Genomic DNA, 17,203 nt, shown 5'->3' with positions numbered 1-17,203 from the left:
CGAAGGCCAGTAACCAGCTCGATGCATGAAGTACAACCTCGAGGAGGCGGGCGAAGTCAAGTAACCTTTGCCTTCTCAACTCTTAAGAGAATGGGCGAAACCGAGTACCCCAGTTCTCTTATCTATCCAGCAGAGGAGCTCTGCACAAGTTCAAAGACCCTTCGAAGATAATGGAAGACAATAGTTGTCAAATCCTCACCAACGGTGATCAGTGCTACTGAGAGTAGATTGTCCGCTTCATTTCCCAACGAAATGCCAATCGAAAGCGGAAGTGATGCGAACCTACTTGGATGTGACAACTAACTGAAAGAAGAGTCAATGAGCAGATTTTGTGGAGGAAGGACCCAAAACTTCAGAAGTTTGCGAGGCGATGCTCGTTAAAGCTCCAACAAGCATCCACCCAGTTCAAGCAGCATGTGGAAATTTTGAGAAACTGGCGCAGTAAGAATGGTCTTTTCCTTCATTTGGTGGATCCGCAGGAATCAACGAGGATCAACACAACTCAGCCAACCCCACACCAGAGTCAGAGTCATTGGCGAGTTGAAGCAGCATGGCGGATCAAAGGTTCGACTACTCAAAAAACAGCAGCGGAGAGCAGCTGGGAGCCAGGAGGCGCATTGCAGCTAGAGCAGAAGATTGAAGACTCAGCAAAGGTGAAGAGTTGCAGTGTTCACAAAGGCTTCGACGAGGACGTCGAAGGGATAAGTGGGGGAGAATGTCACGGACAAACTTCTAAATAAGGTGTTTGATGTAATGCTTATGTATGTCCATGTCTTTTGGCATGTTCATGCCTTGTACAGAATGTAAAGGGGCGGCCGAAGGCTTAATAGTCCCATTTTAGTTGGGTTGGTGGCCTCTTTAGGCTTGTAAATAAAGGTTGTGTCATGTGGACACGCTCGAGAGCTTTTCGGTCTGTAATGGACCATTTTACCCTTTGTTGTGCCACTGTTTAGAGCTTGTAATAGTCTGTTTGTAATTTGCATTGTCTATGAAGTGTTTTTCGGAGATGTTTGCTTGTGGATCCCGTTGGAGGCGTTCTCTCTAACCCGTTCTCTCTTTTGGTGGTCCTAAGGGACAATGGGAGGCTTCGGGGAGGCTGACCTTTGCGGACGGACGCGCGAGGGTGCCGCACGACTTAGGCAAATCCAGCTAAGTCCGTGTCACAACGTCGGGGGATGTCTCGACCTAAACCCTCTAACGCCCAAGTTAGTAGAGTAGATGAATGGAGTTTAATAAAGCTTAGAAGAGTTAAGATAGAGCTCGCCTGGCCCTATTTGGTTTTGGGGCTTGAGTTTTATACCTAAGCGATCAATAGCGTGAAGTTAGTGATGGGTTAGGGTGTCTCTTACCCTGCCAAGAGATCATTAATGGTGATAGTTGACCAACGCATTCTCTAAAGAACGACATCAGAATAAGACACATGTGATGATATGCTTTATCAAGGCTTTTAGTTTATCCGAGACAATCAGAGGATGGCCCCTTATGTCGTTCGTCTGGGAGATAGGGCTAGAAATGTTATGTTATACCGTCTAGATTTAATACATTTGTGTTCGTCCTCCCTTAATTACGAATGAGATATATATGATGTGGGATGAGTTGACAGAATTATTATTTAACACATCAAAACGATTATTTTACTCGTTTACAAACGTATATTATGCATATAGGACAGAAGAACCTCACCCAGGTACGTGCGTTCGCACACGCCGCCAATCTACTTCGCTGGGTCGACTTCAGCGAGTGGAGGCCAATAAGCAATTGGCAATAGCCCCTGGTTTGGGGGAAATGGGATCGGAAAGCACAAACCCAGCAGCGGCACACTGCTCTTCCCTCTGTCCCCCATTTTATCTTATCGTCTTCAACTGTTGTGGCCATATATATTGCACACAATTCCCTTCCCACTGCTGCATCAGATCGAGAGAAGATAACTACAAGCTACTTCCTCTTTGCACTCACTCGGGAGGTATTGAAGAGATGGGTTGTACAAGCAGGGCTTGTTTGGTGGTGGCAGCGAGCATGAGCGCGGTGGAGGCGCTCAAGGATCAGGCGGGGCTGTGCCGGTGGAACTACGTCGTCAGATCCCTACAGCAGCGGGCGAAGAGCAGCATGGGGTCGTTGTCTCAGGCCAAGAGGACATCTTCCTCCGTCGACAGGAGTAGGAGAGGGTGGCAAGCGGCGGCGGAGAAGGGGATGCAGTCGGAGGAGGCGCTGAGAACAGTCATGTACTTGAGCTGTTGGGGTCCCAATTAGAGAGAGGTCTCTTTGTGTTTGGCTCAAAGATGAACCAAATCCTTCTTCTCTGTTCAGCCTACGTCTCCTATGTAAAAACAATCCGATTTTGCAGTAATATATACTGAATTGTTCGAACATGATGAGGCCTTTTCATGGCGTGGATAAGCAAGCTTGTTCAAGATGTTTGTGGCATTTCTCGTCTTAACTCATATATATTTGATGAAACTGATTAAAAGGAGCAAAGGATGACATGAAATCCATCGGCAGAAGCTATGCTAAATCAATCACATCTTCGAAAGATCACTCTCTCCCATCTCTCAGCAACTAAACTTTAGTTTATCCCTTTCTTTATCTTCAGCTCATACAAGAACAATAAAAAAAAGAGAGGGAATTTGTTTTAGATAGATACTATTATCGATCCAGCATGAGACTGATGCTGAGTGACCTTTGTTACCGAAACAAAAACAGGAGTAAGAAGGGAATCCATCCGCAGTTGCTCGACTCAAAGATGTGTGTGTGAGAGAGAGAGAGAGAACAAACCTCACATCTCGACAGGATCGCCAAGCCAAGCAAGGATGGCTGATCAACCGTTAGATTCCCTGTTTACTGGTGCCGCCCACAGGTCTCCGATCCGTTTGCCTTTTGTTCTACTTTAGCCACACGGTTTCTCCTACCAAACCATCCGTCTCACTGATTCGAATGCAGTCACAGTCTTCTCTGTAAACAAGCAAAAGCCGACCCTTGTATCTGGGAAACAACTATGAGCCGAAACCAGCGGCAATCTCATCCCCTGTTTTCCCTTCCTCGGGGGCTTTATATGGACACTCGCGTTTCCCTTCCCCGTCGACCGCTTCTGTGACATTTGCAACTCGGCACAGGTTCAGACTCTTGAGTAGTAGACTGATACGTATGGCTTCGGCAAGCAAGGCTTCGCTGATCGTCGCAGCGTGCGTGGCGGCGGTGGAGGCGCTCAAGGATCAGGCGGGGCTGTGTCGATGGAACTACGCGCTCAGGTCCCTCCACGGGCGTGCCAAGCGCAGCATGGCGCCGTTCTCTCGGGCCAAGAGGATGTCTTCTTCTTCCAATGATCAGTGGAGGAGAGGAGGGGAGGAAGCGGTGGAGAGAGCCAGGCGCACCGAGGAGTCGATGTCCAAGCTCATCTACCTGGACTCCTGGGGACCCAAATAATCTCGCTCTCTTGGCTGGCTACCTTCATCATCTACATCAATGGTGAATCAAAAAAAACATATTGCTTCAGTGAGGATTATTTGGTAAGAGCCCAACAAAGTAATTTTGAAAACAAAATTTTGAAATGCAATAAAAAGTAATTTATTGGTGAAATCATATTTTAGAGTTTGGTTCATATCAAATTCATTTTAGAGATTTTTTTTTGTCTATAAAATACTCATTTTAGAGGAATCTATAAGCTTATCCGCTTGGTCACGGAGGATTGATCACAAAATTATCCTTAATCAACTTTGGTTTATATCTAATTCGATCATATCTTTTTCGAGAGTCATATGTTATAAGGTCATTTATTATCATCTAAGTTGTGAAGGATGGAACAAAGACTCATAAATTCGTCGGGTCTTTTTTACTTTCAAAGTATTTTTTTGGAGTTCGCTTCGATATGATAAAATCGTACAAATATGTGCATTACCCAAAACAAACAAATTACTTACGAGCCCATAGGTTGTTCCAATATTCGACTGATCAAATGATCTTTATTAGATTGACACTAAAAGAAGGGTCAAATTTTTTATTACCCACATAGGTTCTTTTTAGAGTTCATGAGTTTTGAAATGATAAAATCGTGTAAGTATACCCATCGCCCAAAGTGGATAATTCCTCATGAGCCTACGGGCTGCACCAATGGTCGATCGACCAAATAGTCCCTTATCATATTATCGCTAGAAGAAGGGCTCAAGGCTTGCATAACAGCTATGAGCCCAAACCGTGCGAGTACGCCCATCGCCCAAAGTAGATAATTCATCATGAGTTTACAAGCTACATTAATGATCGATCGACCAAATGATTCTTTACCCTCAGAGATACCTTTTATAGCTCACAAACTCTAAAATGATAAAATCATACATATATGTCTATCGTTCAAAATTGATAATTTCTAACGAGTCTACAGGTCGCATCAATGGTCGATCGATCAAATGATCACTTATCAAATTGACGCTAAAAGAAAATTCCAAAGCAAACTCACCAATGGTCGATGATGACTTATCAAATTGACGCTAAAAGAAAAACCCAAATCGCTATGTACCTTTGACTATGAGCTTAAATCGTACGAGTATACTCTATGACATGAAATCTCCACAAGTTATCTTCAAACCGGATATCCCCTCTGGTGTGGCAGAAAGAGACGACACAGCCCTTGGTATCAAGGAAATGGTGGGTGGGACAGCCCAAAACCAGTGTCAGCTCACCCCCTGTTTCTCTCTCCGCGCCATGCATGATTACTCAGCTCGTCCTTATCATCACCGTTATGTAGTGACCACACTTGCCGTCTCAAACCACTTGTACCGCAAGCTTCTTTGGTATTCTACCGATCGGTTGTTTCGTAAGCTCGAGATATGGCTTTTGCAAGTAAGGCTTCTTTGGTGGTGGCAGCGAGCATGAGCGCGGTGGAGGCGCTCAAGGATCAGGCGGGGTTGTGCCGGTGGAACTACGTCCTCAGGTCTCTACAGCAGCAGGCGAAGAACGACGGCGTGGGGTCCTTGTCTCGGGCCAAGAGGACAACTTCCTCCATCGACAGGAGGAGGAGAGGATGGTCAGAGGAGGCACTGAGGACGGTCATGTACTTGAGCTGCTGGGCTCCCAACTAGAAATAGAGGCCTTTTTCTCGTCTCTTCCATCGGTTCTCGTGATGGTTCATTTATCGAAATTAGTTGTGGTCACAATGGATTCAATCTCGAGTTGTAGATATGTTAGTAGAAAATTAATCAAATAAATAATACTATTGGTTTATTTAGGTTTAAAACTAACTATTTAACCACTATATCACAAGCATTATGAATATTATTTTTTTTTTCTAATTTTTCATATAGAACCATACTATCGATCCTAATTTTTCAAAATTAAGAATCGACATTAAACCATCTGGGACTAGTTTTACTTTGATTTAGAATCGATGAATTATTGAGCCAATTCGGATCTTATTTATTGTGAGACTCTATATAGGCCTACTTGCAAAAACCAAAAGAAGTATATTCTCATTTGATGATATCATTGGTTGATTGAATGATTTAGCCATGATGATAGATAAAGTCAATGATTCGTATGGAAGATTGTCAATTGAAGGGTTAATATATGCTCACGTAGTGGCATGATAAGATTGGGATTAATATATTATTGGGAAAGTTATTAGCCATAGGTGCCCCGTAAGTTAATCACATGATGATATATGTGACATGATATATACTCTTTTTATTTATTTGATATTACTTATTGTATATATTGTGATGGGATGGATCTGTGCAGTGGGAATCGGATCATGATGAGATCACGATAATGAAACTAGTTCATCTTTAAACAAAGACCCTAAATAATCCTGGTCATAGGTCACTTGAGAAGGACATCGAGATGATCGAATAGACTGATGTATTGTATATGCGTCCATATGATGAAAAACTGATATCATAATTGTTAGTATAAGGACACTGGAGATAATAAGTTATATGGATGTTGTCATTGGATCGAAAGGGTTGCTAATAGTTAGGTCTAATATGTCATACGGGCACGACAACTAATTAGATGTTTGTAGCTATCCATGCTTAATGTGATCCACTTAAGTCAAATTAGGATATTGTTAATTGGTATGAGATGATAAGTATTTAATCTAATTCATAAGCTATTATAATGAAATTTAGGCTATTTTACTCTATTGTGAGCATGAGGATCAAATTCCACTCACTTTACTGGTTAAAGAGAAAATTAAAATAAAAAGAAAGTGTGGGTTTATCTGTTTTGGTTAATAGATAGTATTCATGATCTATTTGGATATGATTTGATAGTCCTAACTTTCGTGATTTGATTTGATCCAATAATAATGACTTTTTCTTAACACTTAATCTTTTATATTTTTTTAAAGAAATCTCAGAATAAATTCTTGATAATTTCAAATGAATTCGAATAATAATAGAATTATCATACAATGATATCTTACCAATGTGAGACGTACAATAGAAAGAGCTCTTCCATATCAAATAGAGAACGTGACTTTTAAGATCTGACGAAGGAAAGACGTGCACACCTCTCTCTCTCTCTCTCTCTCTCTGCGTTCATGATCTCATCAATGGCAGTCAAACAAGTTATAGTAGCTTAGAAAATGAAGAAACGCTATCTGCCAGTAGTGGTCACCAAACAAGCTTAGAGGTGACCAACTCGCCAATGACGGTCTTGAAATGCCATCTAGTAGAGGTCACCAAACAGGTTACAGTCCCGCCGACAGACTTTAAGGTGAAACGCTGGCCATCCATCAGCTATTTGGTTTTCACAAAGCACACGAAAGCAAATCTCAAGGGAGACTCTCATCTAATTTTCCTCTCCTTTGACAATATTTTGCTGATGGAGAAATCTCATCTACCAATAAATAACAATGGACATGATGTTGGCATATTTTTATCTAATTCATTTTGGGACCTAATTAATTTTCGAATATTAAACTAACTGATTTTCTAAGTTCCTATCAATATGAAATTTGGAGAGATCAATTCGATAATTTTTTCCTTATGATGTGATCCATATTTTCTTTATAAAAAAAAATTATATATTTTTTCTTCTTCTTTTCTCAAAAAGTGCTGAGATGTTTTAGTTTTCCCCCATATAGTATCTCAATTTATGTAATCTCAAAATATAATTTTCTTTCTCTTTTTTATCGTCACTTTCCGCCTTGCTAATGCAATCATCATCTTTCCTCATTCATCACGTCATTTGTCATTTATCATTTGTTTATGCTCCCTCCCCACTGATCGACCCATCACCTCCGTCTTGTCCTTGCTCGTGTCTCTATTCTTCCTCTTCCATAGGGTAGAGGCAAGCCTTCTTCATCATGAGGCCTCTATCATGTCGTCTCTATCTCTACCCCACGGTATAGAAGAAGGATAGAGATAACGAGAGCGATGGATAAAGAGATATTTTTGAAATTATTAAAATTAGTGCCAATTTATGATAAAAAAAAAATAGAGGTACTATTTGAAAAAGAAAAGCAAAAATGCATATTTTCAGAGAAAAACTTTTTGTTTTTTGTTTCCCGATTCGTGCTCATTTTAACAGGAATTATTGCAAGTATTATAATCGAAAGTTGTGTGGGAATCCAACTCAAACCAGTCGACGTCGGTCTCTCATTTCATCGCGTAGTTCCCCCACAGCCATGCCATGCTTTCAGTTCTCAGAATATTAACTCCCCTCACACCAACCCAAAAGACTCTTGAATTGTACATGTACATCTCAACTCTATCAGGTGAAACATGAGTCCATTAGAGACCAACCACATTAGCGTTATTTAGGTACGCATTTATTTCTTTCCTGCACGGATCCAATCTTTCAATGAACACGTACGTGAAACATGCGTCCATTAGCAACCAACCACATTAGCGTTATTTAGGTACGCATTTGTTTCTTTGCTGCACGGATCCAAATCGTCAATGAATACGTCAAAGAAGAAGGAACACGAACGACTCAGCCGTGAACATGAAGAATGCAGTCTGCACATCTTTGATCCATGCAAACCACCAAAAAACCAAAGACGTGAATCACAAGCCACGTCAATGCCAGCCGGTAAGACAGGTCGATAGAGTTCACCAACTCTTCATGTTACGAAACGTTGCTGTCCATCCAAATAGCTTCACCGCACACCTGTCTACTATCCTTTCTTCGTTTACAGAATGGACTCGACGATGCAATCAACAGGAAGTCTCAACAGGAAGTCTCTTTTACTTCCTCTACCGTTTCTATATCTACAAAAATCTACTTCGGTTGATGAGCATCAGAGAAGTCTTCTTGTAAATAATATAAACAGCTGTTTGAAGCATCCATTCGATTCAATATGACAGTCCAATTTGGATCAATTGGGCTTTGTTGCATACGGTTCATGTGATCCAACCATTTCGGTGCTTTCTGCTCCCCATGCACGCGAAGAGTCATCACTTCGTCCCGCTCTTTGTTTTCACCCGCACTGGTCGCCACGCGGGCACTCTCCACTCCCACGTGTCACCCTTCCCTCCCCGTGCCCCGTCTCCTCGGGTCAAACCCCTATCTGAAGCGACCGTGCCCCACCTCTATCATCCCCCGTGTTTCCTCGAGCGCATTTGATCCTCCCTCTGCTTCTGCACCCACCCACCCACCCTTCTTCGCCTGTATATAACGAGCCCAACCTGCCCTCCCGCTCTCTTCATCCTATCAGCCTTCTTCCTCCTTCTTCGTGTGCCATGGGAAGCCTTGATGCCAACCTCCCCGTGGTTACGATTGATGGCTTCAAGCCCTTGGACCTCGATGATCTTAGAGAGCAACTGCTGCTCTCCGTCGACTTCATCGTGGACTATTATAAGAACGTGGACACGCAACCCGTGCTGCCACAAGTGCAGCCCGGCTACCTCCGCCACCTCATGCCGGCCGCCCCACCCCCCTGCGGCGCCACCCTCGAGGACGCCCTCCGCGACATCCGCGGTGCGGTGCTTCCCGGCATGACCAACTGGGCCAGCCCCAACTTCTTTGCTTACTTCCCTGCCACACTCGGCTCCGCGGCCCTCGTCGGGGACTTCATCGCCTCCGCGCTCAACCCCGTCGCCTTCACCTGGCTGTCCTGTCCTGCTGCCACGGAGCTCGAGGAGCTCGTACTTGACTGGCTGGCGCAGCTGCTTCGACTGCCGCCTGCTTTTCGATCCTCCTCGGACAGCGGCGGTGGAGGCGGCGGCGTCATACACGCCACCACCAGCGAGGCCATCCTTTGCACTCTCGTGGCCTCCCGCGACGGCGCGGTCCGCCGGGCCGGAGGCGTCCCGATCAGCCGCCTCGTGGCCTACGGCTCCGACCAGACCCATTCCACGTTCGCCAAGGCATGCAGAATCGCCGGGTTCGACCAGACCAACGTCCGGTTGATCCCGACTCGACCCGGTTCGGGGTACGCGCTTGTGGCGGCCCGACTCCGCGACGCGATGGCGGCCGACGCGGCGGCGGGTCTTGTGCCCGCCTACGTCTGCGCCACCGTGGGGACCACCTCCTCCACTGCAGTGGATCCCTTGGGCCTCATCGCCGATGTGGCCGCCGAGTTCGGCGCGTGGGTGCACGTGGACGCGGCGTACGCGGGCAGCGCGTGCATCTGCCCCGAGTTCCGGCGCTTCCTCGACGGGGTGGAGCGAGCGGACTCCCTCAGCATCAGCCCCCACAAGTGGCTGCTCACCGGCCTCGACTGCACCTGCCTCTGGCTCCGGGACCGGCCGCGGCTGGCCGAGTCGCTGGGGACTAACCCGGAGTACCTCAAGAACGGGCCCAGCGAGTCCGGCCTGGTGGTCGACTGCAAGGACCTGCAGGTGGGGGTGGGTCGCCGGTTCCGAGCACTCAAGCTCTGGATGGTGCTGCGGACATACGGCGTCGCGGGGCTGCAGGCGCACATCCGGAGCGACGTGGAGATGGCGCGGGTGTTCGAGGGGATGGTGCGGGCGGACAGCCGGTTCGAGGTGGTGGCTCCGCGGAGGTTCGCGCTGGTGTGCTTCCGCATCAGGGCTCGGGGCGGAGGGGAGGCTGCGGCGGAGGCGGACAACCGGAGGCTGCTGGCGCTGGTCAACGGCAGCGGGAGGGCGTACGTGACGCACACGGTGTTGGGCGGGAAGTACGTGCTGCGTTTCGCGGTCGGGGCGACGCTTACCGAGCATCGCCACGTGGCGAGTGCTTGGGAGCTGATCAGCGCGAAGGCTGACGAGGTGCTCGGTGGCAGGCCGCTCGAGTAACTCCGAGTTGTCTTCGCCAGCTCGTGCCGAGCAGCGGTCGATGAGTCGTCCGATTAAGGTATTGTTTTCGGGAGGTTGCCCGATACTGGAGGAATGGCAAGACTCCTCCAGTATCTTTTACCCAAGTGTGTTTGGATCTAAATTAAACTGTTGAAGGCTCCAAGTTGTGTGTGTTAATACGTTGTTATCGGCCGACCCATATCAAATTAGTCTTTATCTGTGCGGTGTACCCCATAGAACTTACTCCATCATCTTCTTCTTCTTCTTCTTCTTTTTGTCATATACCTAAATTATTTTGTGTTTTTATAGTTACATCCTCTTCTTTCATAGGCTGTTAAACAGGGTTTTTTTTTTTTTTGGCTCTTGACCTGATGATTATTAGATACTTAAATAAAATAATTATGATATTAATTAATGCTAGTAAAAAAACAATTTAGAATGTATAATTAAAGTTTGAAATAAATTTAGACACATGATAAAATAAAATAAAATTTAGACACATGATAAAATAAGATTGGTGCGAAACTCAAAACTGCGTATAGAATAGATTGTATTATCTAGGGAGATCGTATATCCCTGAATCCTTATAGATTTCTAGGAGAGGGTGAAGGAGGTCAAGCGTCCTCCTCTCTAGCAATGATCCACATAGCAGGGCTGCGACGACGCACCTCAAAACTCTAGGCCTGCTCTGAGGTGGAGAGGGGGAGGAGAATAGGAAAGGCAAGCAAAGGCTTTAGTCTATGAACCACTGAATCCCTCATATTTATAGAGGTCCTCTGTCAAACCCTAATGGATCATCTCTTATTGGATATTAAATATGCATCCAACTACCCAAGCCTCTTAGATTAGTGGATCTCTATCTAATAATCTCTTATGGGCTCTTATTGGATCTCATCCATAGGATCCAATAATTCAGGGGCTTATTGGATATCCAATAAGTTAGGGGCTCCAACAGATATCTCATATCTGAACCTCTACTCATCGCAACGCCTACCATATGTGTGTGACCATCTAGGCCCAATATTGAGCTGGCCATGAGTCATACCTATCAGAACTCTTTCTGGCTTAGTGAATTATTATCTTTATAATAATTCACTCGACTCATCGACTACAGATGTACTAGGTCACTACGCCGTAATCCCCAGACGATACAGGGTAATCCAATCCATTGGACTTGTCTGTCCTTAGTTACCGTGTTCATAGTCTCTCGTCCATTTAATATCCTAGAGACTGTATACCGGGCATGGTGCTGTCAGACCTATACGGTTTCTACTCGAGTCTCGCTCTAATTAGATTCTCCCGGAGAACTCTTTCTCTCTCAATCTGAATGACCATAGCCAGGGATTTGTATGAGTAAAAACACATGGGATATTCCTCTTATGATGCTGAGAGTGGATGATCCTCTATCGACACTTAATAGCCCTCGTAAGATCGACTGCCACTCCCAATGACTGGTTGTACTAGATCTGGGATATCTAAACCTATAAGTACAGTATCAAAGAATGGAGCACTTATATAGGACATCTTTGGTGTCTCGAGTCTAAGGACCAGATACACCACTAGGACTACGGAATCACTATCTGACAATAAGGCATCATCAACCATCCAGCATTCCGTAAGCGGATCAATCAGTGAACGCATTCTCCAATGAGCACCTGTACTGTATCCCTAGTGTCCCCACACGAGCAACTATGAGACCAGCTGCATCCATCATATGGATAGGTATATAGCATACCAGTCTGTCCGGTTATCTTGATGTCCCTCTCGAGTAACCTTTGACCGCGATTATTTAGGATCTATGTTTAACGATGAATCAGTCTCATTATCGTGATCTCATCATGATCCGATTCCCATTGCACAAATCCAAGGACATCACAATATATACATGCATATATGCAAATAGTCAATACAAAGTAATAAATACTAAAATATAATAAGCAAAAAGATTCTTTGTCAAGCCACACGTGTCATCACTCACGTGATTCGCTTGTTGGGCACCTATGACTAGCAAACTAGTGCAGGTCCTGAAGGACCTGTAAAACAGAAAGTTGATTAGATTGAATGAAGTTGTGGGTGCGCGACGACCATTCATGACACTATGAGCTATATCAATGACCGATTAACTAAATGGTTCCTTATTATATTGGTGTTATAACGAGGGCCAAATGCTCTCTAATGCCTTTTAGAGCTCATGAGCTTTGAAATAGCAAAATCATTTGGGTACGCCCACCGCCCAAATCGAACAATTCCTCGCGAGCCTACGGACCGCACCAATGGTCGATCGACCAAATGGTCCCTTGTTAGATTGGCACTAGAATGAGGACCCAAGGCCAGCACCTCAGCCGAGTAAACTCGCTCCCGAGCCATGCACCTCGACTATGAGCCCAAACCATATGAGTATACCTATTGCTTAATGTGGACAATTCCTCATGAGCCCAATGACGAACTGAGCAAAAGAACCCTTATCACATGAAATCTCCATGAGTTATCTTCAAATTGGATATCCCCTCAAAACTAGAAACAGACGAAACAACCGCTGGTATCAGGGAAATGGTGGGTGGGATAGCCCAAAACCAACATCAGCTCATAGTCGGTCTCATCATCCTTTCTTATGGATTTTTAATTGAATTCAGTTGTGATAGTTGGTCTCATCATCCTTTGTTCTTATTTTAGATATATTTTATGACTAATCAACTTATCATATAGTTATTTAAATATATTTTATGATTAATCAATTTGAGATTATGTCCTCAGCGGCTACATAGTGATTAGCACTTTGTAGCATTTCGAACATAGTTGTGAGTAGTTTTTCCACCAGCGACCAAAAGAAGCATGTGGGCCTCAAGCCCATCATGAATATCTGGGTCACCAACGAGGGATGGGTATCCAGGATCCCTCGAATCTCGTCGGTAAATCGGTTGACGAAGCAAGAGAGAAGCTCATCTTCCCTTTATCTCAACCTGTGCAGTGTGGCTGCCGATGGCTTTGGGGGCACATTGGTGAGAAAATGGTACTCAAATTATTTTGCAAACTACGAGATGGGTTTTAAGCGACTGTACTACTCTTTAGTTAGCCCCCTTAGTGTCATGGGAAATGCCTAGTACATTAGGGTGTTCGATGTGTCGAATAACGACTTCTAAGCCCTGAAGGCTATAATATGCTCTATTGGGTCAAAGCTACCGTTAAAGGCCTCCTATAATGAGGGGTAGAAATTAGCCAAAATGGGCTCCTCTTAAATGCTTTGAGCAAATAAGGAGGCGTTCAAGGTGTCGTATTCATCCTTTGAATGCAGAAATTCTTTTTATGCATCATTCAAGCGCTAATTCAAGGCTTGAAGTTGCACTTTGAGTGAATTCTCCATCGAGTTAGTGGACTATGTTCCCGATTTGGACATGGCTACCCTATGATATGACGAGGCACTGAGCTCCATTATCAAGGGTAATCACCCTTGTAGAGCCACCTCAATTTATCGAGGGCATTCCGGGGGCACCTGTAGGGAGCTGGCCGGGGGTACTCTTGGAGGCAAGGGGGTGAGCGGGGTTGGATTGCTGGTCGTAGTGCCGAGGCTGCCTGCTGCGTTAGCTAGGGTAGGAGAGGGGCAATCACCTACATCATATTGACAAGTGCCTGCAATTGATGGGTGAGTCTTAGGAAGGCATCAAATGGGTTGAATAGATGTCCCGCACTCGATCCCAGATGGGAGAGACCGAGATCATTAAACAGATGTTAATGACATCCCAGTGTTTGTGTCGAGGTGAAGGCATCCACCTGAGGAAAGGACGATAGCTGTCCTTCCCATTCGAAAGCGTCAAGTACCGGCAGCGGTGCTTCCTCACTGGAGCATTCATCAGGGGGAGTCATGGATGAACGTTCTTGCAACATTCGGGCCCTCTTTCTAGTGTCAAAATGTTGTTACCTTAGTACCGTTGACCAGAGAGTCAACACAGCTTGGTTCGATCTCGAAGGCGCAGATCTATCCTTGAGGTTCATGCCGACATGGATGAGGCAGCTCGAGCACGTAGCCGAGGTGGCAAGTGGACTTTCGAAGTATTGCTAGCTTATGACGGCCAACTCACGATCATCCCAAGGTGCAACTTGTCTATTGGGAGAAGTTCGAAATCATCCCGAGGGGTGCCTTGGCTTTGTTTGAAAGTACTCAGCATCACTTCGAGGTGCTCCTTAACACGCTTGGGCCCTACATAAGCGGCCGACGTCGGGGGATGTCTCGACCCAAACCCTTTGACGCCCAAGTTAATAGAGTAGGTGAATGGAGTTTAGTAAAACTTAGAAGAGTTAAGATAGAGTCCCGCCTGCCCCCATTTGGCTTTGGGGCTTGAGTTTTATACCTAAGCGATCGATGGCGTGAAGCTAGTAATGGGTTAGGATGTTCCTTACCCTGCCAAGGGATCATTAATGGTGGTAGCTGACCAGCGCATCCTCTAAAGAATGACATCATAATAGAACACATGTGATGATATGCTTTGTCAAGACTCTTAGTTTATCTGAGACAAGCAGAGGATGGCCCCCTGTGCCGTTCGTCCAGGAGATAGGGCAGGAAAAGTTACGTCATACCGTCTAGCTTTAATACATTTATGTATGCCCTCCCTTAATTACGAATGGGATATATTTAATCTGGATGATAGGATGAGTTAACTGAATTATTATTTAACCCATCAAAACGATATTTTCCTCGTATACAAACGCATATTATGCATATAGGACAGAAGAATCTCACCCAGGTACGTGCGTTCGCTCACGCCGCCAATCTACTTCGCTGGGTCGACTTCAGCGAGTGGAGGCCAATAAGCAATCACTCGGGAGAAGATAACTTCCCACTGCTGCATCAGATCGAGAGAAGATAACTACAAGCTACTTCCTCTTTGCACTCACTCGGGAGGTATTGAAGAGATGGGTTGTACAAGCAGGGCTTGTTTGGTGGTGGCAGCGAGCATGAGCGCGGTGGAGGCGCTCAAGGATCAGGCGGGGCTGTGCCGGTGGAACTACGTCGTCAGATCCCTACAGCAGCGGGCGAAGAGCAGCATGGGGTCGTTGTCTCAGGCCAAGAGGACATCTTCCTCCGTCGACAGGAGTAGGAGAGGGTGGCAAGCGGCGGCGGAGAAGGGGATGCAGTCGGAGGAGGCGCTGAGAACAGTCATGTACTTGAGCTGTTGGGGTCCCAATTAGAGAGAGGTCTCTTTGTGTTTGGCTCAAAGATGAACCAAATCCTTCTTCTCTGTTCAGCCTGCGTCTCCTATGTAAAAACAATCCGATTTTGCAGTAATATATACTGAATTGTTCGAACACGATGAGGCCTTTTCATGGCGTGGATAAGCAAGCTTGTTCAAGATGTTTGTGGCATTTCTCGTCTTAACTCATATATATTTGATGAAACTGATTAAAAGGAGCAAAGGATGACATGAAATCCATCGGCAGAAGCTATGCTAAATCAATCACATCTTCGAAAGATCACTCTCTCCCATCTCTCAGCAACTAAACTTTAGTTTATCCCTTTCTTTATCTTCAGCTCATACAAGAACAATAAAAAAAAGAGAGGGAATTTGTTTTAGATAGATACTATTATCGATCCAGCATGAGACTGATGCTGAGTGACCTTTGTTACCGAAACAAAAACAGGAGTAAGAAGGGAATCCATCCGCAGTTGCTCGACTCAAAGATGTGTGTGTGAGAGAGAGAGAGAGAACAAACCTCACATCTCGACAGGATCGCCAAGCCAAGCAAGGATGGCTGATCAACCGTTAGATTCCCTGTTTACTGGTGCCGCCCACAGGTCTCCGATCCGTTTGCCTTTTGTTCTATTTTAGCCACACGGTTTCTCCTACCAAACCATCCGTCTCACTGATTCGAATGCAGTCACAGTCTTCTCTGTAAACAAGCAAAAGCCGCCCCTTGTATCTGGGAAACAACTATGAGCCGAAACCAGCGGCAATCTCATCCCCTGTTTTCCCTTCCTCGGGGGCTTTATATGGACACTCGCGTTTCCCTTCCCCGTCGACCGCTTCTGTGACATTTGCAACTCGTCACAGGTTCAAACTCTTGAGTAGTAGACTGATACATATGGCTTCGGCAAGCAAGGCTTCGATGATCGTCGCAGCGAGCGTGGCGGCGGTGGAGGCGCTCAAGGATCAGGCGGGGCTGTGTCGATGGAACTACGCGCTCAGGTCCCTCCACGGGCGTGCCAAGCGCAGCATGGCGCCGTTCTCTCGGGCCAAGAGGATGTCTTCTTCTTCCAATGATCAGTGGAGGAGAGGAGGGGAGGAAGCGGTGGAGAGAGCCAGGCGCACCGAGGAGTCGATGTCCAAGCTCATCTACCTGGACTCCTGGGGACCCAAATAATCTCGCTCTCTTGGCTGGCTACCTTCATCATCTACATCAATGGTGAATCAAAAAAAACATATTGCTTCAGTGAGGATTATTTGGTAAGAGCCCAACAAAGTAATTTTGAAAACAAAATTTTGAAATGCAATAAAAAGTAATTTATTGGTGAAATCATATTTTAGAGTTTGGTTCATATCAAATTCATTTTAGAGATTTTTTTTTGTCTATAAAATACTCATTTTATAGGAATCTATAAGCTTATCCGCTTGGTCACGGAGGATTGATCACAAAATTAATCAAACTAGTGTTTTCCTTAATCAACTTTGGTTTATATCTAATTCGATCAAATATTTTTCGAGAGTCACATGTTATAATCTCATTTTATGAGAACAATGACTCATAAGTTCGTCGAGTCTTCTTTACCCTCAAAGGTACCTTTTGGGACTCACATACTTCAAAAGGATAAAACCGTATAAATATGCCCAATTGATCAAATGATCATTATTAGATTGACACTAAAAGGAGGGCCAAATTCTTCCTTACCCACATAGGTTCTTTTTAGAACTCATGAGTTTTGAAATGATAAAATTGTGTAAGTATGCCCATCGCCTAAAGCGGATAATTTCTCGCAAGCCTACAGGCTGCACTAATGATTGATCGACCAAATGGTCCTTTAT

General features: G+C 45.2%; 2 protein-coding genes and 1 long non-coding RNA gene across 3 annotated transcripts; 2 read left to right on the top strand and 1 right to left on the bottom strand.

Annotated features, from left to right (window-relative positions):
* The first annotated feature begins 3,088 nt into the window (after positions 1 to 3,088).
* Positions 3,089 to 5,218, top strand: LOC135594017 (uncharacterized). The gene has a single exon (XM_065084422.1). The coding sequence runs from the start codon at positions 4,818 to 4,820 to the stop codon at positions 5,067 to 5,069; it is 252 nt and encodes an 83-aa protein (XP_064940494.1). The 5' UTR covers positions 3,089 to 4,817; the 3' UTR covers positions 5,070 to 5,218.
* A 3,414-nt stretch (positions 5,219 to 8,632) lies between these two features.
* Positions 8,633 to 10,419, top strand: LOC135594016 (tryptophan decarboxylase 1-like). Its single transcript, XM_065084421.1, has one exon. It carries the CDS (start codon positions 8,673 to 8,675, stop codon positions 10,188 to 10,190), a length of 1,518 nt encoding a protein of 505 aa, XP_064940493.1. The 5' UTR covers positions 8,633 to 8,672; the 3' UTR covers positions 10,191 to 10,419.
* Positions 10,420 to 14,835: 4,416 nt separating this feature from the next.
* On the bottom strand, positions 14,836 to 17,203 carry LOC135594014 (uncharacterized). The gene is made up of 2 exons (XR_010479953.1): positions 15,897 to 17,203; positions 14,836 to 15,441 (listed from the first exon to the last, which is right to left on the bottom strand). It is a non-coding gene; the product is annotated as an uncharacterized LOC135594014 (long non-coding RNA).

This window comes from Musa acuminata, chromosome BXJ1-9 (genome assembly GCF_036884655.1).
Source record: "Musa acuminata AAA Group cultivar baxijiao chromosome BXJ1-9, Cavendish_Baxijiao_AAA, whole genome shotgun sequence".
Lineage (NCBI taxonomy): Eukaryota > Viridiplantae > Streptophyta > Magnoliopsida > Zingiberales > Musaceae > Musa > Musa acuminata.
Note: the sequence above shows the minus strand (reverse complement) of the source record. Positions and strands in the feature narration are given on the sequence as shown.

Coding starts and splice junctions, on each gene's coding strand:
- LOC135594016 (XM_065084421.1), top strand. CDS start 8,673: ATGGGAAGCCTTGATGCCAACCTCCCCGTGGTTACGATTGATGGCTTC.
- LOC135594017 (XM_065084422.1), top strand. CDS start 4,818: ATGGCTTTTGCAAGTAAGGCTTCTTTGGTGGTGGCAGCGAGCATGAGC.